The 23,884-nt window shown below is 43.4% G+C and overlaps 1 protein-coding gene across 9 annotated transcripts in view; it reads left to right on the forward strand.

The window, feature by feature from the left end:
• Positions 1-23,884, forward strand: part of SUSD6 (sushi domain containing 6) — an 87,430-nt gene that overhangs the window by 22,560 nt on the left and 40,986 nt on the right. For 5 of the 9 annotated variants that reach the window (XM_055799971.1, XM_055799949.1, XM_027777332.2 and 2 more), the window contains 2 exons: positions 16,253-16,439; positions 20,931-20,960. In XM_055799971.1, coding sequence (XP_055655946.1) covers positions 16,319-16,439; positions 20,931-20,960 — 151 coding nt within the window. In that variant the 5' untranslated portion in view covers positions 16,253-16,318. Of the gene's footprint in view, positions 1-1,989; positions 2,060-16,252; positions 16,440-20,930; positions 20,961-23,884 lie in introns of those variants that run through there. The other 4 variants (XM_055799957.1, XM_055799934.1, XM_027777335.2 and 1 more) reach the window with 3 other exon arrangements.

Below are 23,884 nucleotides of genomic sequence, written 5' to 3' on the forward strand. Positions count from 1 at the left end.
ATAGCACAAGGAACTGTGGGAGAGGGAAGGCTCACTCTTTCGTGCGGCATGTGGAGTGTGTGCAGAGGGGGTAAGGAGGTGTGGCAGTAATCTTGAGAAGGAATGAAAGAAATGAAAGCAGAGGTGAGACTGTGTTAAGACTTGAAGACAGAGGGAAAGAGCTGCGAACTGGAGAGGGGAGCCATTGACAAGGGAAGTGTTAGTCTTCACTCCTTTCATAAATCTGCTTTTATAAATTAGTGAGTATCAAGCTCATGTCAGTGACTGTAGCTATGAAAATAAAAAGGGAGTTAAAATTTTTGATGTTAAGAATTTGAGGGAGGCCTGTTTCTAAGCAGTCTTGCTCTTTGATTCCTGCTTCTGAGCCAAATTATTGGCATGTTCTGGGATTGAAATAGCTTGTGTATCTGAGTGACCTTTTAATTTCCTTTTCAATCTTCTGAATCCACTGTAATGAACAAAGAAAGCATTAAGAACAGGCATGGTGCAGATTTTATTGCATGTTTGCAGTAGACTAAATAGCTCTGGATTTCTTTGGGTGTTACACAGCAAGAACCTGCTGTCAGAGTAAGATGACAAGGAACCAGTTGTGGCTCAGATTAGAGGTGGTTTCTCTCCGTGTGATGGTAGCTCAGGATATCGTTGTAGCATTGGTTGTTTTTGTTCTGTGTTTATACAGCACCTAGCACAGTGTGGTCTGATTCCTAGGCTCCGATTTCTGCCTCCTTTTGCCCTGCAAATGCTGATGAGGCAAGAAGTGCTTGTCAAGGGCTTTTCTTGCCTAGTCACATACCTGTCTGAAGCAAAAGTTTATCCTTTGGCATGTGCTTCAGGCTTCCTGTCTGCATCTCTTCCCTTGCAATGATTTCCGCAGTGAGTCACAACAGCTAGCTGTTATGTATGAAACAAGATGTTAAAAAACATGTGCTAAAGAGAAGGGGATAAGAAATGATGTTTCATCCAAGAGGCTTTCATTGGATGAGTGGATGAGGGAAGTGCATGCAGCGGGGGAAGAAGCAGCATGAGGTCAGTGGGCTTTTTATTGCACAGCATGAAAAGATCCCACAACTAAAATCTGATCTAACCTTTTCTTCCTGTGTGTCTTAGAATAAATGTTTTCCATGTAAGGCACAGGAGAGCCTGCTGTAAGGAAGCATATGGCTGTCAATTATTTCAGAAAATGTATCTCAGCACTCAAATGAAAGAAAACAGACCAGATAGATCTGTGGCAGCTGCAGCCTTTATTGCCCGTGTTTATGCTACTTAAAGACTCGCCTTCTCCAACTTGTTTCTAGTGAAATGACAGGCTTGCCTGAAGTCTACTGGCTACTTGTGAGGAGAGTAAGCCAAGCATTGCTGGGGAGGGGCCTAACACTTCTCAAATCAACATAATTGTATTACCCAGCTGGTGGTAAGCCAGAACCCTTCCAGAAGGCTTCTAGAGCTCTGGTTTGGCTGTTGGTAAACAATTTCTTATGGGAGTCACCTATAGAAAGCAGCCTGCAGTTCAGGTGTGGTTTCAAAAAGAACTGCTGATGGTGTTAACAATGTCTCTGAAGTTCTTCAAGACTGGTTCATTCCTCTGATACCCTTTTTTCCCCTCATACTTTTTTCCTGGCATATAATAGTGGAAGGGAAAAAAATTGGTATAGGAAATGGGGATTTACACATGTCTTGTCTAAAGAAGCAGAAGATTCCTTTGAAATAAAGGTGCTTGCAGACCTTTAATTATTTCATAATATCTAAAAAAATAATTCCAACCCTTAACATTGGCTAATCCCATGAACCAGACCCTCCTAATATCAATGATACTAAGGGAGTAACATGCATGTCCCCTGTTCAGTCCCCTCAGCTTTTTCTAGGTTTCTGCAAAGTCTAAGAGTCTCATTGTACACTGGGCACACTTTTTTTTTTTTTGCAATGTCTTTCACATTTGAATAGCATAGGTCTTAATTCACCAGTCTCAAACCTTCTGCATTTTTCCTGTAGGCTTGGATGAACACTTGTAGAAGTGAACTGGGATCCCTCTGCATATCATCATCTGTCGATTGGTTTGTAGGTGAGCTCTATAGCCTGCTCCCAGGAGCGTGCAGTGGGTGTTGAGCATTACCGTGCTCAAAAGACAGAGCCCTCACAGGGCTGGATCTTTCCTCTTTCTGCATTTATTCATTCTCATCAGTTCAGGAGTCATTTCTGTGGTTAAAGTCCAGTGGTCAAGCTTATTTCCCCAGAAAAGCAAGCAAGCAAAAATGTCAGGTTGGGCATCTTGCAACTACGAACTCTGCAGACTGTCACCTGCTTTGCTTTTCTCCTTGCAGGTGGAAGTACTTGCAGTGTTTGCAAGGAATAGTTTAGTGTTCCCTTGATGGTGGTGTTGAGGGCATACCTGTCAATTCTAGAGGTTTCCCTCCTTGAGAGCCTTTGCCTCTTGCAAAGAGTAACTTTTAATGTTATGTGATGCAGAGTTCTAGAATTGAAACTTGCTGTTGGTCTAGTGACAAAACCTAGCAGCTTTGATCAGAAGCAAAGATTTCTGAATGGGAAGGCTACTTCAAAGAATTGAAACTCCTGCCCCATTAGACGTGTTTCATAGCAAATGTAGACTAAATACAGTTGGCTGCTTCAGATTTGGTTTGTTCACAAGGAACTTGTGAAGACTATCAGTGCCTTTGTAAATAAAGTGTGGCAGTGCTTGGCAGAGGAGATGAAACTTAACTTTGGTCTCTCAGAAGTAAGTTGTTGGGTTCTGTCCTCACCAGCAGGTGATCCTACTTGTAGAAAGGTCCAAACAATAGCTTTCACTGGGACTTCATTCCATTTGCAGTGGTGGTGTGAAACAGCCTTTGCAGTGATTCCCAGCAGCTATACTCAAGGCCTCTGAGGAGCGTGTTTTGGAGGTGGTGGGGAGGCTGGAGGGGGAGGTGGAGTCTGTGGGGCTGTTGCTAGAGGCTGGGAAGGGGATGTGGGTGTTGGAGAAATGGCTTCTCAGCTGTTGTGCACTGTAGTATGCTGTAAGGAGGGTGGTTTCCTCAAAATGTCTTACAGCATCCTGTGGAGCCTTAATGGAGCCATTTATTTTCCACAATGTGGGCTTCTCTTTGCCCTCCCCCACTTCCCTCTGCATGTGAATCAGTGATTCTGCTTCATGAGGAGAGTAGATTGTGAAGTCCAAGGGAGGCAAAGAAGATAGTTTGTTATCCAGATCCAACTGTTACTTAAATCTGTTAAATGTCATGTTCAGCTCACCCGGAAAAGCAGTCTTGGGTGAGCTAGAATGTGTATAAAAGCAGGTAGAGTCTAGCCTTTTCACAAAATGAAGCTTGTGAGTGGCCTTTTAAAAAATGCTGATGGAAGCCTTGACAGTTGCAAATGACAGGCCACTGACTCTGGATGCTGCTGCTGTATGTGACATTCACACTGTAATCTTGCCCTGAACTTCATAGGTGGAGCTACAGATTACATATGTTGGGAGGTTTTTTCCAACAGTTGTTTCTCTGTGCATTTAGCAAAGAGAAGTGAGTAGTTTAACTATTCTTTGTCATTTTCTGTGCAGGGAACTTTTCTGAAAACTTGGCATAATGTATTTTTTTTTTTTTTACCTTGTGGCTAAGAATTAAAAGTTCAGTTAACCTGTGCATATGAGACAGTTGCTGGTCTGTTGATATTTAGACCTTTCTGCAAGATACAGGTTTTCTTATTTGTAAGCCATGCCTTAAATTAATGGTTGCTGTCTGTCTTTTAAACTGTTGCTTCTGTGTTGTTTCTTTAGTATTACTACTTCCTATTGTCTGTTCAAGAGATGCCAGAGAACTGCCGAGTAAGTTTCTGATACTGGTGTCAGGCTATTTGCATCCCTCTGCACACACATAACATTTGTAGGATCTAACGCTTTTGTCTCCGTATGGCTTTTATTTAAAATGTTTGGTCTTGGAGGAAATTAGTAACACTGGAAGATGGAGTGAAAGGATTTAGCCTGTTGTTTTGCAGCAAAGTCTTAGACTGCGAAGGCAAAAGAACAGCTTTGGTGAGGACAACTGCTGACTCTCAAAAGACTAAATTGCATGTCAGATTGACAAAATGGGGAAAACAAATTTAATCTTAAGAGTACAGTTACATAGGGATTGGGAGAATTCTCTTTGAGGAACTCACTTGAAAATAGATTAAAAGAACATGAAAATCCTCTGCTGCTGAAAGTAATTTTAAATCTTCCTCTTGCAGTTTGGTGGGTTTTGCGTATTAATTTTGCTATCCTGTAAGCTCTTGTAGCAGATGTCTTTGTGCTGCTGCTTAGAGCAGTATGTTACAGGTAAAAACGTGAAGAGTCTGACTTTAAACTAGCTTACTTTATACTAATTCTAATAACCTTTATTTAATCAATTCACTCTGAGGGAACCTTGTCTCCAGAGACAGGAAATTGCTTGAGGATTACTGGCTGTGGCAGGACCTTTCATATTTATTTGCAAACTGTTGGGGGGTGGAAATACCAGTCTTCCTTTTAAAGGCAGATGAAGCTGGAGTTGCTGTGCTTCTCCTGCAAGGCTGAGTAGAGGTCACTGGGAATTCTGTGCTAGAATGTTTGGGGTTTTTTTTTTCTTGACAAATAGTTTGATGGCTTGGGGATGTTCACACAGGATGCTTGGAGATGCATCAAAACCCCAAGCAAAGCAGTGACTTGTTTCCCAGGTGGGTGTAATATTCACTTAGCTGCTAGTGGCTTGACAAGAGTTGCTCCCTACCCTGCAGATAGTGAAAAGTTAAATGTGCCTGCTCTAAAACGCCCTTTTTAGGGGGAATGGGGAAGGATCTTCCACTGCTCAGCTCTGTGTGTGCAAGAGGACTGTGGGGAAGAGGTGTCTGGGGCATGTGTGGTGTTCCTTATGCTCATGTGCCCAGCCTGTTGACATTTGAATATAAGTGTGCTGGAGAAGTAGCAATGCAGAAATTCCTTGAAGACTATACTCTCTCCCTCTTCCTGCTTGTATGTCACGGATGCTTGCCTGGTAGCTGGCGCATTCGGGGTGGAGGAATATGACTAGAGCTGGGAGGGAGGCAGCACCAGAGAGTAGTGTGCTTGGCTGGGGACAGCAGGCAGTATGTGTTGCTTTCAGGGAGGCAACTGCCCAGGTCACTGACAGGATGCTTCACACTGACTTCTGGTCCTGGTGGTAAAGAGGCATTGCCTGAGGCTTTATCTGGGGTTTGTCTTTGCATGTGAGCATCAGGAGGGCTTCTGATCTTTGGTGAGGTTTTCCCTAGAGTTTTGAGGCAGACTGGACAAAGCCTAGCTGTACTTTTGCAGTCCTGGGTGGTCCAGTGAAAAAGCCAAGGCGTGAGGCAGGTTAAATGACTAGCATCCTCTAATTTCTGGGTGTATCTCCTGACCTAGGATCGGCATGTGTGAGATTCTTGCCTGTATGCAGCAGCACTTTGTAGCCTTTTAAGATTTACTGCCAGAGCAAGTTGCTGACTCTTGCTGTCCTGCCTTGTACAACTTTTCCCCCTCTTTTGGTGTCAATTTCTTTTGACTTTCTCTAAGTAGGCAAGCCTGTGTTGCCTTTGGCTATCATAGAGCACTGTCACACGGCTTTCTGGCTTTTAATCTACATGGAAACCAGGGTGCTTGGAGCCCTGGTTTAGGGGGAGGATTTAGATCTAGGGCATCTTTATGCATAGTAAATTATTTCTGCCACACTTCAATGTGGATTGAAAATGGAGCTGGTTTTAGGAGCAAGAAGCCTGTGCAACTACTTGGCCTGGCATGTTGTACAGGCTGCTTGCTTAAGGCAGTGGTTCCACATACTACAGTTTTGGCAGACAAGTTGAGGTGGGAGTTTCTTGCCTTTTCTCTGCTGCTGCTTCCACTGGTACCAGAGCTGTGCTGGTATGAGGACCTAGTTTCCCCAACAAGCTCCTGCAAGTTGCATCAGCATTGTGGAGGGGACAGTTAGCTGTGAAGGGGGTGTGAGAACAGCAGCATGGTGTTGTCTAGTCACTAGGAGCAAGGAGGCATCCTTCAGCCAAAGGAGTGGTGCAAGCCTGTAATTGCTGAGGTGGTGGAGGGACAGTCCCCAACCCCAGATGGCTCTGCAAAGGGGCAGCACTGGTGTATGAGGGGCAGATGAGACTACAGGTCTGTAACAGCTGAGGAACCATTGCTGCTATATAAAGAAGGTGCTGAGAGCTGCTGAATGAACAGTTACTATCAGGCATTGCTCTTCGGCTGCCTCAAGACCCTCTGCTTAACATTTTCACTGAGTTTGTAGTGGCTAGGCAGAGTCCCTTCCTCAGGGAGCTAAGGAGTGGCACGATCCCTGTGATACTTGGCAGTATCGGTGCTGAGGGATGGATCTAGGAGGCTGTGGGTGTGCTTGCCCTCCTGCTGTAGGTCAGAGCATCCAGGGTCCCACCTCTGGGCTGTCCTAGTTATGGTAAAAGGTGTCCGTATGAATTTTTTTAATTTTTTTTTTTCACTAATAGCCATACTTCGTAAAGTCTAAATGTCACTGAGTCAAGTGAGGGGAGAAGTTGAAGCTTCAAATTGACCTGCTACGGAGATGCAACTTACAGGTTTTATTTATAACAAGTTTTATTCTGAGGACGCATACTTTTCTACTCTTTGTTCTGGCATGTATTTTATGGTGGAAGTCTATAATGCGCAACCTTTGAATGGTGGTTGTAGGCCTCAGGAAGATGGTTTGGCACATTATTAGAAGGGACCTGTCTTGGGGATTCCTGGGAGTGCTTGGCCTTCTCATGGTGTGTGCACATGTCCCCTCGTTACCTGCAATGAGCAGTCATCCTTCTTGCAGTACCTCTCTGGCATGGTGCTCCTAGCCTGTGCTGCTCAAATCGGAAGGTAATTACAACTCATCCCTTGTTAGAAAATCAAATTAAGCATAGCCTGTTGAGGGAAGCAAGTTGCAGAGAAAAGACTGTGGGTTTTTTTTTTTGTGTGGTGATGTGTGTTCTCTGAGAGCTGGTAATTGTGAGAGTGATTTAAAAGAAAGGAAGCTGGTCGGACTCTTGTTTCCCACCCCCTCTTCTCTCAGCCCTTGAGCACTGACTTTTGAGATTAATTTATGGCACCTTGCCTAGAGTGAAAGCCTCAGGCTGAGTATCAGGGTGGATGCTGGTGTGCCTGCTGCTGGTGAGGGTGCTCAGCTGGGGACCCTGCCTGGGCCACCTTCTGCAGCTGTCCTCAACCGTGGCCTTATGGGGGTGGGTCTGAGTGCAGGCAGTGTGCTCCTCATACAGTTTTAGTTGCAGGGGGGTTGAATTGTGATTCAAAATTTGAGTTTTCCTTTTTGTGTTGTACACAGGCAAAAGTGGTATGGCTGGGGTCTGTGGAGTGAAATGTGCCCCATGCCACTGCGATCAGTCTCTGCCACAGGGAGCATTTGTGGCAATACATGTGCATCTGTGATGTTAGCACAGTGCATCCTAAATAGGAAAAGCAACAGGAAATATCTAATGACTTTGCTACTAAAAAAGGGAAATAGTGGATATAAAACTGAGCCATGGTACTAAGAACTTTTGAAGGCCTGCTTTTATTTTTTTGCCCCTCTTATTGAGATTTGTTGAAGCTGTTCTCTGCTGTGTTCAAATCCCAAATGCAGTCTTAGAACCAGAATTTGAAAGTGTGCTTTTCAACTTTCTCAGTTTGGTCAGTTATACTAGGTTGTTGGAAGATGGAGTTCTCAGAGGACTTAAGGGGCAGTCTTATTTCTCAGAGTTTGTGTGTGTGTGTTTTCATTTTTGAAAAGACCTTTGTGCTGACAGACTTTCAAACATCAAGGATTTGTTAGCCTGGAAGTTCTAATATTGCAAAATGTCTGTTGCAGAGAATTTCCTGTATAAACTGTGATACAAATAATAAGTGCTGCATGGCAGTTATCATTCCTTGGAAGTGGGTGAGTGGATATTCTCCAATCTGAGAAACTTGATCATTCTAAACTTGAGTTGTCTTGCAGTTGTGCTTTTAGGAATAAATGTAAGCGTGCCTCCATATTCCCGTATAGTTCCTTATTTAAATGTCAGACTGCTTCACTGAAGTGTATATATAGAGAGGGATTTGATAGGAAAAAGATTTCCCAAATGGATGTCCTCTTCAAACAGCTGTGCTGCCTGGTGGTGTTACAGCTGTGTGTATAGCAGGCCAATGCTTTTAGCCACATCAGTTGAAATGAAAGCACAAGTGGTAAGGGTGGAGAGAAGGACTTTGTAAGGACTTTGTAGTAGTGATGGATTACAAAATAAGCCTTAACGATGCATTCCCTGAAACACATGAACACAACTGCATAAATGAGAAAAGCATCCTGGATGTACGAGTGACCTTACCAAGCCAGCGCTGCTGCAAAAACCCTCTTCTTACTGAAAGTAACATTTCAGGCTTGTGTGTGGTTTCAAGAGGTTCAGCCTTTGCACAGTTTTTCTTTATTCTCCTTCCCTGAAGCCATTTCAGTTTACTGTGAGTTTTCTTTTTTAGGACTTATTATTTTTGGAAAGCGTTCTGGAACATTTTGTGCATACGGTCCTCTGTAAATGTGCTGTTGTACTGATTAAAGCTGAAAGTATGAAACCTAGTCTCTCTGATGCAGTGCGGCAGGGGGAAAATGCTGAAACAATAGTTTCCAAAGGGAATACTTTTCCAAATAAAGACATTTAAAAAAACCCCCAAAACCCAAACCAAAACTGGGAAAGATTGCATGAGATGTATTCTCCGCTATCCCTCAGTCTTTCCTCCACAGATTGTGCAGATGTCAGTATGCGTTAAAAAAAAAGAGGAGAGAAAATCCTTTAAAGCAGATCCAGCACTTAGTTATTAACTGGTTTCTCTTCATTTACTGACATGACCCCATTGCTATAAGCATTTTTGTAATAGCACAGAAATCTGCCATGCATTGGAGTTCTGTGTGTTAGCCTGTTTTAACTCTCCTCCCTGCCCCTCCACAGCTCTGCTTTTTCTTCCTAGTGGTGCCTGGAAGTTCACAGCCTGCCCATAACTCGCTTCTCCTTCCTGATTTGGAAGGACAATTGGATTTTCATCTCTTACCTGTCTCTTCTCAAGTAAAACAGAAAAAGTTTCCGGTGAAATTCTGTGACTTTCAAGGAAACATCTTAAAATCTTGGGAGCCAATGATGGCTCCTCATGGCTTTCTCATGGACTTACCAAGGCAAGGAAAATTGGGTGGGTTTTTTGGGTCATAAAATTCAAATCTTCTGTGACTGTTAGGTCTGGCATGACAACCACAGTATGTGGAAATGGGGAAGAATCTTCACAGGACTGAGGCTGTTTCTAACAATTTGATTCTGATGCTGTTTCTGAAAGTATGAGAGTCACAGGATGGGAAAACAAGTCCATGGAACAGAAAACATTCTGTGGCTTAAAGACTATGATGTGAAACAATGCTTCTATATTTTGATCTGTCAGAGGACCTTGCTAACTATTTGTCTTCTGCAGCTGGGTGTCTTGACACAGTCCTGAAGTGCATTTTTGGAAGCCTACTCCAATGTGTTCTTGGGAAGATGGAGTTTACAGCTGCAGTGCACAGATTTATTTAGAAGACCAGTGTGGCTCATTAGTTGGTTCTTGAATCTTTAATATACCATGCAAAAGGATGGCACTTGAGTCTGTAGGAGATACAAATCTGTGAACTATGATGATAGTGTGGCAATGGACTTCCAAAGTGTGCAGTGAAAATACGCTTCCTCTGATTTTCCCTGAGGGGTCCAGGAGGTCCTCACTTGGCTGACTTGCATCAAATGAATTCATCTTTCACACAAAATGTCTTCAAAACGCCCACATAGGCCTTGTGGTTCTCAGGGAGATACTGCATAGAACACTGTTGGGGGTCAGGGGTTGGGATCTGAGGTTTTAATCTTCTTTCTGGTGCCGCTTAGATGTGCACAAATATTTCTTAAAGAGGCTCGGAGCCTCTTGTTCATTTTCACTGGCTGGGTAACTGGGAGCAGACAAACTTGGCAAGCATGGTGTCCTGAGCAGTAGCAGTGTGGTGGGGTCCTTGTTATGCCTAACAATTGCCCTGTGCCTCGCACTGGGCTTAGGAATGGTAAAGCATTTGGCGTTAATCAACAATTACAAAAACTGCAATAGACAGTGAAGGGTACTGAATACCGCCCCTTTTCCCCCTTGGCAACCTTACACCTCTTCTTTGCATAGCTTGAAAAGTCTGTTCCTTCCTTGTTCCTGCCTTCTCAGGGGACTGCTGGAGTTGCAGCTTGTTTGGTCCACTGAGAGTATCTTTGAGCCTGCTGCGCACTTCTCTGTGGGTTGCAGCAGGGAAGAAACTCTCATACAAAGGCTTTGTAACCAGCTGCTATCATGGAAGGGAAGTAGTTGGAGGAAGGAAGTGGTCCCTCCCTTTAGCCCACAGAAGAATATGCTCGGCTAACCTCAGGATGACTTCTTGAGGAGCATCAAGTGAGATAAGGAGACAAGCAAGGGAGGGGTGTAAAAGCATGATCTAGGTGCAAACAGGACTTGAACTGTGATAGGAAGGATAGAGAGGAGGAGGGTGGGGAATAAGCTATGCAAATTGGTGAATCTTGTAGGTTTATTCACTTGGGGTAGGAATGTTGGTGTGATTTTTCCTGGTTGCAAGGAACTGGTTAATCAGCAGTGAAAAAGCCAATTTCCTGGCTTTAAAGCATCTCTTGGTGACCTGTGGAGAGTTAGGCACTTACCATTTATAAGAGATCAAAATGGAATTTCAGAATTTAGCCTGTCCAGTAAGCTTCTTTCTGAGCAAACTCTAATGTTACCTCTTGAAAATGGGAGTTCTGCATCACCAACAATTCTGCTGGTGTTTTAGAAACCTTCGTGAGAGAGGAAGTGACAACTAAACCAAGGTATCTATGTGCATTTGCAGGTCATAGGCCAAACTCTGTGGCATAATTAGGGAATGAAGAAGGAAACCCAATGATCCAGGTCCCACTACAGGTTACAGTCAGGTCTTGGTTTGCAGGAGCATTTGTGCTGATTCTAGTGTCTGGAATGCACAGCTGTCTGCCCTATCGATTCCTCTCTGTAGCAGGGGATGTGTGCAGTTCAGCCCCCTGCTTTATGCTGTGCCTGTGCTATTCAGAAACCTGCCTTTTTGTAATCCAAAGGTGAAGGTGTAAAATGGAGCTACCAAACACACATGTTCTAAATCATCTGGTTACTTGGGGGGGGTGGGTGGTGTGTGTGTGTGAGAATGGGTGTGGGATGTTACATGGGTGGTTTGGTTTTTCTTATTTTCTCTCTTCCTCTTCCACCTTTTCCTATTATCCTGGATAATTGAGAGTTGGCTGTGTTGAAAGGTCAAATGATTAAGATTTTTCTAAACTGCCTGCAGGTAACTTTGAATGCTTTGGTTTTTTTCTTTTTTACTGTTTTAATTGAACTGTGAAGTTATCCCAGAATGTTACAAATGTGATTCTGTTTCTAAGAGCTTTCAATTAAGCTGGTTTAGTTACAGAAAGTAGTAGAATTAGGGGTTTCTCTGCTGGCACTTGAACTTGAGTTTTCTCTAACTTTTCTTATTAAGCAGCCAAGAGGATGACTTTTTTTGTTGTAACACTTGACTGCTTGTTGAAAGCAGGCAAAACAAGGACATAACAAAACCAGCAACCAAGGGTGAAGGTTAAATCCTCTGAACCACACTGCTCCCATTAGGTTCCACCTGCAGTGTGACCACAAGGCAAGAACAATCCTTGTGCTTAGCCTTTCAAAAGGTATGCTCTGCCTACCCAGCACTCATCCTGCTGCCAAGATCTGCTGTGTGCATTCGAAAGAGCAAACAATTTCTGAGTAATATTTTGTGAGAGGGAAACTGTGGATAAAACAGAGTTCTGATGTGCATGAGGGTAACTAATTTTCTTTTGGAAAGTTTCAAGTGTGGCATTTAAAAGCAGGCCAGTAGCATTCCAAACGTACTGAACACTTCCCTAAACAAACTGTGAAGAATCTAGGTTGAAGACCTGTTTTCCAGCAACAGTGACACAGGACACAGCTGTGCCAGGCATCTTGAGCAACTGCAGAGCCTCAGACTGTTGCATCCGTCCTTCTGACATCCCATGCCCTTGGTGCACTAGAACTACTCGAATCTGGTTCTCTTTCATGTCCTGAGCATATGATCTTCCAAAGAAGGCTTTTGCATGGTGACCTAGGAGTCATGCTGTGACAACATACCGGGGGGGGGGGGGGGGGACGCACACACCAGAAAATTAGTCATAATCCTGGGAAAATGTATGCATGCTTAAGAAAGAATCTTGGATCAAGGGGTGTGAGTTGACAGCTTCTGAAGGTCTAGAAGATAATTGGCAGAGGTCCCCAAACAGCTTAGCTTAGAGAAAGCTCCTGCCATCATGTGAGTGTGCCATCTTTGGAAGTGGCTGCTTGTGGTTTAAGAGCAAGGAGGAAGGCTGGGCTGTATGGTTTCAGTGGAAGCTGTTGTCTGCTTCAGGGAGTTTATAGAAGCAAACTACTGCTTGTTGTGCAAGCAGGGCTGGCCCTGCAGCCAAGGGAATTAATGCTGGAGCATCACTAGGAAGGTTGTTTGATGACAAGACTTCAAGAAAAGAGCCAGCCAGGGATGGCTGTAACCTAGGAGCGATGAGTACTTTTTCCCTTGTTCATAGCATTCCCTGAGAGGGTGTGTGGCCATTGACTTTGTGGCCATAGAGGACAGTTTTTCTTGCCCATATTTAGTAGGTCTTTTTCAAAGTGCACATTAGAAAAAAAGCAAAAAAAAAAAAATCTGTATTGACTGACGTACTGTTAACAGAGAAGAAACTCTTCTCCTCTCCTTACTGTATTTATGCAAACTGCTGGCTATACTAAATATTATCTTTGAAAACATCTCTGTTTAAACTTAATCCACCCATAACCCTTCAGCCTAGGCTGTGGCATGTGAAATGGGTTTGAATTGTCCTTGTTCCATATACTCATCCTACTGTCGGCTTTTTCATTGTTTCTAGGACCCATTACAGAAACTAGCCCGTTCCTTTATGCTGTGTGTAAACAGGGAATTGCTTTGATTCACGTGAACCCATGAGTTAAGCTATCTCCCTGAGAGTATGTCTCTGACAAATGTGTGCTCTACAATGCACTCCAGTTAACTCCTCAGGCCTCCATCTCCAGAAATTATGAAAGCTGCTTCCCCCTGAGCTTTAGGTATGAGGAATGTGCTAAAACAACAGTCAACTTTCAGACTTGAATGTGTGTCTAAATAGCTTCCTAACCACCATCTCCCCTCTGGGAAGAAAGGATACTTTCTTATCTAGCCAGAATCTCTTTCATCTTCTAATTTTGCCAAGGAAAAATCAAGGCTGGGAATAAGTTTTTTAACTTGGCTGAAGGCCAAGGGAGGATCCTTGCAGGCGGTACCTGTGTCCATTGCCTCCTAACAATTCTAAGGGGTTTTATCTATGCTATCTCCCACTAAATGGTGTCTGCTGCGTTTTGTGTCATCTTCAGATCCCACACTGAACTAAGTCATCTTAGCGAGATGTTACTGTAGGCGTAGCAGCAGCAATTTACAGCATTTCTTGTGGGGCAGCCCTGTGCCTCTGACAGGCAGGATCCCTGATAACCTGGGACTCAAGTGATTTGGCAGCTGAAAAGAGATGGGGAAACCGTGCATGACTTCAGGGGAAAGGAGAGAAACAGTGCAGTGCTTTGGAGCAATCTACTAGTGAATTGAAATAAGTGATACTTTATTTCCCTTAGAGATACCTAAAACAACATCTTCTAACTTGTTTGTCCAGCGACCAGAATTGGACTGCTGGCTTCCATGTGCAGTCTTTGGGAGAAGGAATCACCTCTGGGGCAAGGTAGCATGCCTCAGGCTGCTCAGCAAATTCTGTGGTAATTGCATGCCCTCTTCCCTACCTCTCCTTCTAGCTGCTGCTCTGTCACCTGGCAAGCAGTGTTCCAAGGGCAGGGAAGGCCGCCTTTGAAAGATACCTTGGCAAGACTTGCAGAGTCTCTTATACTAATGAGGCTTCATTAAATTGGAATGGGGAGGACAGACGTATCTTGACCTAATCAGAAGGGCCATTTCCTGAAGAGGGTGAGTTGCTTTGACAGAGCTGTAATTTGCTGTAGAACAGTGACTCTTAGAATAAAGCAGCCAGCTGTTGTCCTGTAATATAGTCCAGATGCTGGCCTCTTTCAGTTGAGTATGAACTTAAAATCTGTGCAGGAGATGGGACTTGAGAGGAAGGGGTAGATGTACAGACTAGCTAGCTTGGCTTTCTTCAGAGGAGTATATTTTTCATTCCATGATCTAGTTGTTGTTGAAGGGATTCTAGCAGGTGAGTGGCAACGTCCTTTTGCCTTTCTGCATGGTAGGAGTTTGGTGAACAAAGCATTGGCTCCTTGTCTGTGGAAGACATGAGAAATGTATAGCTGTGCTACAGGTGTGGAGTGGGATAGCTTCACTGCTTTCCCTCCCCCTCCAAATAAAGAGAGAAACAAAAGGGGCAGACAGAGTTTATTGTAGCATCAGCTCTAGACTTGCCACATGGCAGTTTAAATGTCATCTTGAAATGACATTTCAAGGCGGGGGTGTATGCAGACAAAGAATTCTTCTTTGGTAGACACTAATTGACTTGAAAGATTCAAATTTTAAAGATAGCCCTTTTGTGAAGTAAACATGAGCAAAGTAATGACATGTAACTAAGCAAACCCTCTTTTCTCTAGGATGACTTCCAGGTTTAATGACAAAGTTACATATTCCCTTCCATAATGCAGCTTCTTTTTTGCCCGAGTAATTGGAAATGTGAGTTGTGGCAGTTTGTCATGTGCTTCTCTGGTTGGTGTTGGCGTGTTGACTTCGTCTCAGCTGCACTTAAGGGTCTGAGAGTCATACTGCCTTCAGTGGTGGTAGGAGTACTAACTGAGGTCTCCCATCTGTTCTCACAGGGTATGAAAGAGCATGATACCCACCTCTGCACCTCTCAAATTTGTTCAGAGTTACCCAGCAGTTTTGAATTTTTGTGGGAAACTTGACCAAAACCAAAAATCCTCTTTCAGTATGAATATCTGTTTAGCTGAAGAAGCTGTGACTGAATGGAGTTTCCCTCTAAATTAGAAGTATTCCTGTGGTCAAGTGTAATAAAACATTAATTTCTGCACCTTTTTTTCCCCCCCCTGAGAGCTTTAGATGTTTGTGTAAGGAATAGCATGATAGAAGTGTTGAAATATATCTCTGTGTGGGTTTTTTGTTTTTTGTTTGGCTTTTTTTTTTTTGGATTGGATTTTTTGGGGCATGGTGGTAGGTTTTTTTAGGTTATTTTTAGTCCACCACTCAGCCAGTTTTCTCCTTCCTCCTTTGTATAACTGGTACATACAGATTTATTTATTTTTTTTTTTTTAGTCCTAACTTTTTCATGAGCATTTGAGTTATGAATGACATCATTATTCATCCAGGGCCAAAGTTACCACTGGAGGTCTTGCAGGCTAAAACCATACTGGATTTGTGGGACGTGTATTCTGCTGGGTCTTTTTCCTTCATTAAAAATAGGGGTTTAACTCTGTGCTTTCTTGATTTCCCAACTGTGCTTTGTGTGTTTGTGTACAAGTCTGTTTTTGCTGTGACGGTGCCTGATAGGCTGTGGCTGAATCCCTCAGTCCTCAGGTATGAGCAGTGTCACATCCTGCAATTAATTGCTGCGCTCTGTACTGTCAGAACATTATACCTGAGGTTTGCAAGCTGTTTTACATTCCTCCTCATAAGTGTGTGTTTGCCTGCCTGCCGGCTGGCTGTCAACTTTGCTGTGCCTCTCCAGGTGGCTGAAGAGGCATATGATTTATTTATCCTGGCTGTCTAGTACAGTCTGCTGCGTCTTGGAGACCTGAAAGGTGATGGGGGTGTAGGAAGGCTGGTTTTCTTGAAGTTACTTTGAAACAAGTTCTCCAGATGCTGTGTCCTCTGGGGTTGTCTTGAAAGGAAAGGCTAAGATTAATTGTAAGCTAGGCAGTCCTCACACCTGTAATATTAGAGGGTGATTGAAAAGTTGTGGTCTCTCTATACTGCAGCTCCTCTTAGTATTTCCTATGTGAAAGATTGCCTTTTCTGCTCCTGTTACCTTGTGAACTGTAAATACTTGATAAGATTCCTAAACACTAGAACATGCAAAATGTTGCTCTTGTCTGTGTCTGAATTTCCCCTTTTCCTCCCTTCCCCAGATGTTGTAGGTGTTTTGCTCAATACTCACTGTTTCTTTGTTTGTCTTGTTTTTGTAGATCGAGGTGCTCCTGATCAGCCAGATCTTTCGGGAATTTTTTAAAAAGAAACTTGGGTGTTAAAAGATGTGCCATGGAATGGTAGCACCAAAGAGCAACACAGGATCATCTCTTGCCTTGACTAGCCATGGGTTATTTCTTCTGCTAGTTATCTTTGGTACCTTTATCGTGGAAGCACAGGCCACAGGTAAGTGAAACCTTTGCATATGCTGTAGGGAGGGGGAGATGTTTAAGTATGGAAGTGGTCTTGTATTATTATGGGGAAGCTGGTGATGGTTGATGCATTTGGACCCATCTTTCAGTACTCACAGGAAAAATTCCATTTCTACTGGTTAAGCAGAGGGCAGTGTCTGAACTGAATGAGTCTTGCATGTGAGTAAGTGCTTGTCTTCTACCCCGTCGTTTTGATTCTGCCAGCTTCTTTTCCCTCCATCTTCATTCTTTCACTGCAGCTGGGGGGCACTTGGGCCGTCTCAAGAGCAAGGACTACATTTTGACTGAGTGAGATTCTCATGTGGATGCTGTTATCTATACGCTCTGTAGCAGCTGCTCATGTGAAGTAGTTTTGGAAGATCAGGCTGTCTTCAGCTCTTGGCACAGCTGATAAATCTGTTCAGTGTTTCCTTGTGTGCTATCTTCTGACACCTCAGCACCTGCTAATTGTGCCCCTCTTGGATCCTGGTTGCCGCTTGAGTTTTTCCCTCTCCCCTTTCTAACTTCTTGATGTTTATCTGATGGGCAAGTGTTGTGAATAATGTAAATAACACTGCAATGGGATGATATGTAAAATATCAACAGAGGTGAGAGGGATCTGCCTTTTAGAAATGAATGGAAGAAGAAGATAAGCTGGATGGTCACAAGGCTATACATGACGTGAAGTATGTGCTTGTTTACCCAGTATACCCTGTCTTTTCTCTCAGATCAGCCATGATGTAGTCTTTGTCTGTAGAGATATGCCGCATCGTAAGTGGCATGGGATGGAAGGACTAACTTTGTATGCCTTTGCACAGAACTTTGGAGAAGCTTAGTCCCCAGAAAGCCTGTAGGTTTGACTTCAGCAGCTGTTCCAATGTAGAACAACAGCTTGCCTTTGAAAACAAAACCTGACTTCTTGATGTGTCATTACCTGGCAACTGAAAACCTCATGACCACTGCTCCTCAGCATCAGTGAAGCTTGAATTGGCCTCTCTGTGGTAGAGCAGAATAAATGTTAGTTGCCAGTTATACTCAAAGCCAAGGTGATCCTGTATGGGAAAGTCTGCTGGTGCTGGAAACTGCTGCAGGAGGAGTTGATCTCCTTTTATTATTTCTGGCATTTCGATTTGGAAGGGAGAGGCTGCTGAAATCTGATATCCTGGACTTTTATGTCTTCCTGGCCTGATTTTGGCTTTGTAGCTAATGAGGGGTGCGGGGACACGTGAGGGAGTGACAAATTGGCAGGAACAGATAGTGGGAGTGGGAAAGGGACAAGGTCTTTTGGGGTCTGGTCTGTCCTTGTTTTCCAATCTTGCTGTTACTGGTGATAATGTCCCTGCCTCATTTCAGATGTAGACCTGTCAGATATGCCTCCCAGCCTGGGGCTGGAGTGCACCATCCCCATCTGAAACTCACACCACACACTGCAGCACCTTTAACTGAGTCTGTCATCGGCATGCAACTGCCTTTTGCTGCATGGGGCGGCTGGATAGGGAAAGGCAGTGACAATACCAGCGAGCCCTTTTAGTATCATTTTTGAGGTATTCGGTCATATTACCAAAAGCACTGGTTAAGCATATCGGAAGACCCAGGAGTGGCTGTGCACTGTTTCCCTTTCTGTGTTCCTTTTGCTTCAGGACCTGGAACCAGCTGTGGTAAACTAATCAAGGCAGATCATCAGCTAAATAGGATTATAGTGGCTGGGCATGAACCATTTCCTGCAGGGGAAGTGAAAAACTGCATGTGGAGGGGAGCCCAAGTTCATAGCAGAGGGCAAGACATGCAGGGGGGAGAAATCCTGGGGAAGGGGAAGGGCTTGCTGATGAGTGCTTCCATGTACAGGTTTTCTGACACTGGGAGGTAGCAACCCAACTGCTAATTGCTGGGAGGGATGGTGGTGCTCAGTGATGCGTCATGGGCCCGGAGAGTTGCACCTGCAGCAGCATGCCAGCCATGAGCAACATTAATTAGCAAGTCAGCCAAGAAGTGGAGAGCCATATGGAGAAACAAAGAATACTGGCAAGGTGCTTGGAAAATTCTTTGCCTCATCTTTGTCCCCCAACCACCCCACCATTCTCACTTTATTATTTTACGTAGCAAGATTATTGAGAGCAGGCAGAGCAAAGCAATGTGAACGTGAACCAAGATGTTGTTATTAAATGTCTTGGTGGTAATGGTTACCTTGAATGCAGGGCAAGTGTGACATGCTCACAATTGCTACAAAAGCTGAAGAATGGTCTCATAAAAAGACAGACAAGCATGGAGACAGTGGCTGGCTCAGCTCTGAGTGAGAAAGCAGAGCTTGTGATTCGTGTGTTTAAAACCTTACAGTGTATATTGTATTGCATTCATTTTGCTGTTTAGAAACTCTGTTGCTTGAGTTCCAAGAGGCTGAAGGGATATATTCATGTTCTGGGCAGGAATGTGTTCTCTTTGCCACATGGTTAATGCAGAGGGCAGACTCATTTCCAGTCAGCAAGCATCGGGTCTGTCCTCTGGTATTAATTTTATTTATGCATGGATTTTTAAGAAAAATCTTCAGCACTTTGTCTCAAGCAATCTATCCAAATATCCTGAAGTGCCACGAGGTGAGTATAAGTTGCTTAGTCACTAAGCATACTGCATAATTTGAGGAAACTGCTCTTTTTTCACGGGAAGATATCTGTGAATATAAAAATAACTGCTGCAGGTATTTTAACACAGAACAAATGCAGCATTTGGTGATGGACAAGCAATTAAGGTGTGTCAGAAGAGGAGGATTTATGGAAACTTCAGTGCTGTTCAGAAATATTTTTTGAGCTTTATCACTGTTAGACCTTTTTTCCCCCCCATCTGCTGAGTTCTCTAAGATTAGTTGGGGAAGTAATGAAGGAATGAGCAGGCAAGGAGACTTGGAAAGCAAGGACCTGAAATATGGAAGTGTAGTTCTTCAGCTGTCTCTTAAATACTTTGAGGGTTCATCTGGAATGTAGCTGAAGGAAGGGGTCCTTAGTAGGTAGAGATGGGGAATTTTTAAAGTGTTGGAGAGGAGCAATAACAACCATTTTGTCTGCTCTTCTACAGGTAATGCATCTCCATTCTTTCCTTGTTGCTGTGGTTTTTGGGTGGTCTGTGGGTGTGGGTTTTTTTTTTCCCTTCCTCCCATCTCTGGCCCTTAAGGTTATTCCCACAAGCTCTCAAAGGCCTTGTATTTGTACCTCATTCACAATGGTCCTCCTGGCTGGCTGGGCTATTTTTGGAAGGATGACAGTGGATCGTAATAAGTTGTTCATTAAATTTTAACATGTAGTGTCTAAAATACTCTTAAAGCTTCCTATCATTTGTGTTCCAAATGGTGTAATCTCTCTTGGATTCATAACCAGCTCTGTCAGAAACCTATCAAAATAGATGTTGGGCCTTTCATTATTGATAATAGCATCACCTGGTCCTGGGAAATGCAAGCAAAGGTGTTAGTAAACATCCTGAATTGAGCAAATATTAATACCCTTAAAAGAGAGAGTTTAAATATTAATCTTTTAAAATTAATAATAATGCAGGCTCAGTGAAGCCATTTACATTTAGACAGTCTGATTTTTGTTGACTGATCATGTGTGAAGTGTTAGAAAGCTAGCTAATTTTTAGATTTGCCATTAAAGTGATAAATTGAGCTTGAATAAACTGAAACAACTTCATTCCTGTGTGTTGTCTGTGACGCAAATGCAGCCAATCTGCTGCTTGCTGTTCTAAGGTCTTTTCAGTGCCAAGGTTATTCTGCACAGAAGCTCTTGGATACCGCTGGTATTTGTTTGCATTGCATAGAACAGCTTGTTAGAGCGCACTCCAGTCATTGAGCAGATTCAGACTTGTTCCTATTCTTTGGGAATCTGTGCAAATCAGAGGTTTCCTTTGTCTCTGACTATGCAGCTGAAAGGAAGGCGGTTATGCAGCTAGGGATGAATTCAATGGCCATGAAAACAAGCATACTTTTAACACTGGATGGCCAGACAGAAATGTGGGGAGGTGTCATGCATGAACAGAGGATCTTGATTCTAACCTGCATGCTTCATGTAAGCATGGGTTTGGAGGAATTACAGGGTCAAGTGTATAGTTCTCCATGGAGAGAAGGGGTAACAGTTTCAGGTGCAGTTCCTCTTTCCAGTCCCTTTGGAGAGCTTAGTAAAAGCAGAGCGGTACAGAAGGGCATGGTGAGGAGCTGCAGATTAACGGCCAGGCCACGAAGGTGGCTAGGAAGCAGATGCAGACGGGCTCAGGTTTAGACTGTTCAAATAATATTCACACTATTACTACACTGATCTAGGCAGTACTATTTAAGTAGCTGGCTTAAAGGGAGTAATAGGGATCTCAAGAAGGCACACATCATCTTTAATTTTAACCAGTTCTAATGGTTGAAGGATGAATTAAAGCTGTGTGGTGTTTAGCTACCTACAGAGTTAAACCATGACAGCACAATAGTAATCCTGAATTTTCCTTTTGTCTGTCCTAGGTTGGCACAGCAAATCCAAAGGACCTGCATGTGAGTAGAGTTATATTTGTTGCTGTACTATGAGAAATGAGTATGGTCTTTTACTAGTTAAATACAAGTGGCAATGAGCTAGGATTTCCATTATACTTCCGTTGTGTTGGATAGGCTGAGATCTGTCTCTATGCCCTATTTCCATTTTTGTCCCTTATATTTGGGAAAGGTGACTGCCCTAAGTTTGAGAGAGGGAGATGAACTTCATGTGTTTCACTGTGCTTGAAGGGATCCTTGTGCCTTCTATAGGATTTAACTTTGAATTACTCAAGAAAAAACAAATAGAATAAATACTTCATTAAAATGCAGAGAGATGCTGCTTGAGGGAGTTTAGAGAGGCTGCCAGAGAAGATTGAGCTGAAGCAAAAAACCTTGTTTCCTTTAATCAAGAAAGGTGAACATCTCATCACAGAGCATGACTCTGGATGTATTCCATTGGATACTTTTGCTTTCCATTTCCTGTGCTCAAAAGAAGTCTAAAATCTTTCCTGTATGCATGTTATGGATGTGTTTAACTTTGGGAGAAATTGGGAAGCATATTTGGCTTCTGTATCTGTTATAAATACATAAAATTTTGTGTAAATATTTGTTGAACTCTGAAATTTGATGTTTAGTGTGAATTTCCCCTTCTCAAAAAAAACAAAAAAAACCAAAAAAAACCCCCACAACAAAACCAAACCAAACAAGAAAACCCCCCAGGAACAGTGTCTGACAGGAATGGATTCATAACGAAGTATTTAAAGATGTGGGAGGGGAATTTTGCTGCCTACTAAATTTTGGTCTTTATAGAGAATGGGAGACAGGAGGAGGGAAAGCTGGTGGAATCCTCTGAATCCTAGATTTTTATCCAATGCCTGAATTGTACTCCTAGCAAGACTAGTATCACAGACCCCTAGCATTAAGGGGCTTTCAATTCTTGGCCATGGTTGCTAGCAGGAAAATAAGCTGCTTTCGGAAGTAACTCTAGAGTTGTCTGGTCCATCTCACCTTAGCTTCTTGGGCTAGAATGAAAAAGATGGAAACTGCTAGAAGCTTCATTGTAGAGGGAAGCAGGAGGGGTGCTGAATGACATGGTTTGTTCTACTTGAGAATTTCAGTCCAGGTTCTGACTGATTGCCATCCTGGTGTCCCTTGATGACTGCAGCCTGCGAGGTTGAAGACACAGATTTGTCTGTTTTAACACAGCTTCCTTCTATCACTGAGTCTTTCCTCTTTACCTACTTCAGCCAATCATTTGGGAAGAGATTGGGTTTGTTCCTAGTTTTATGGGGAAAGTCCTCGCAGCGGGACAGAAGAATGTTTGCTTGCTACCACCTAATGCTATATGACAATTCTTTTGCTACTTCTGTCCCTCTTGAGACCTAAAGTGGTTACTGTTGCAGCTGAGGCATTATGTTTTTAGGATAGGTTGAATGTTTTTCATCTGTGCAAGCCATGTCTGCCATTGCTTCTCCAGCTCTTATGTTTAACCTGTAGCATCACGAGCAGTTACCACCTCCTGTTCATGCTGCCAGCTATTGCTAATTCTGCAGTGGGGATGGCAGAACAAGAAGTGAGTTTTCTCTGGAGCTTTGGCAAACTTCAGCCTGGGCTGTTATTGCAAATACTGCTGGAATATTTGGTGTGTGGTATGTAAAGCTGTGGAATAGGTATGTCCTCAGCATGCTTACATGGCTGATAAGGGGGAAACAAGTGGTAGGGCAAGGTGGGTGGCTGTAGACTGTGGAGTCTTTGGCTTTTGTGGTTGAATCTGTCAAGGCCCTATGTTAAAACCAGCAATCTGTGTGTAGATGAGGATTGCTAAAACACTGCTGGTAACAAGCTGCTGATAGTCAAGAGTGAAGGTAGGGCACTGAGGGCACTTGAACAGCAAGCTCAAAAATGCTTGTACCTCTGTGAGAGTAATTGGAACCCAGTGACAGGATTATGGCATTGTCTCAAGAGGTTGTACCTGCTTATCTGTGTGCACTGATCTGCATCTGAAAAAACATTTTCCTTTTAATGAATTGAAACCTCTGGGGAGTGTTCATCTTCCTCTGCAAGCAGGAATTCCCCCTGAGGCTCTGCTTCTGCAAAGTGTTGTACTGGAGCTGGAGGACCAGTGAATTGCTTGCTTCCAGATGTTGTTGAAGAGATTTGAAGTAATCCCTTAGGTATGGGGCTGCTTGATGAGTTATAGGATGTGCTAGGTGGATTGGGCTAGAGGGAGCTTGTTGCTAACCTGTTGAAGAATAAAATAAGCTTTGTGCCCCAGCCTAGCACGGTGATCCCTTTTATCATGGAAAGGGGACAGGGAACTTTTGGAGTTCCTGTGCTGAGAAGACTGCCTAATCTCAGGTTGTGGAGGTGTTCCCTCACTGCTTGTGTACTTAGTGTACCTTGTACTGCTTGTGTAGCCTGGTTGGTGCTGGATGGCGAGGCCTCCTGTGTTTCTTTTCTATAGGGCCAATGCCAGGAATGCAAGGAAAGTGCATTTATCCACTTGGTGTGGTAAGAAGCATTTCAGGGGAAGCAGAAGCCAAAGAATTGGAACAGTAGAGTAACAAATCTTTAAATCCTGTGGGCTCAGCATTTTAGGTCTAGCTAGTCATCTTAATTCAATAGGGAAAAAATCTTGCTTGTTCAAGAGAAAGAAACATTGCTGCTGCTTTTGAGAGATACGTTTTACTTGATTAGTAAAGGGAAAAGCATGTCTGATTTGAAAAAAGCTGCTTTGCTGTAGAGTGAGATAAGCACCTCTGGTGGATGTTCTCTTGAGTTTTCAACCTACAGACAGGGAAGAATGTGGTAGGCCTGATGTGCAGAGTCATAACTAGAAAACCATGGGCTGCAGCTGCTTTTCTGGCTTGAAGGAACACTTGCTGTGTCCTGAGAAAAAGACCAACGTGGTGTATAACGAGTTTTGTGACAGACATATCCTTAGG

This window comes from Falco peregrinus, chromosome 1 (assembly GCF_023634155.1).
Source record: "Falco peregrinus isolate bFalPer1 chromosome 1, bFalPer1.pri, whole genome shotgun sequence".
Lineage (NCBI taxonomy): Eukaryota > Metazoa > Chordata > Aves > Falconiformes > Falconidae > Falco > Falco peregrinus.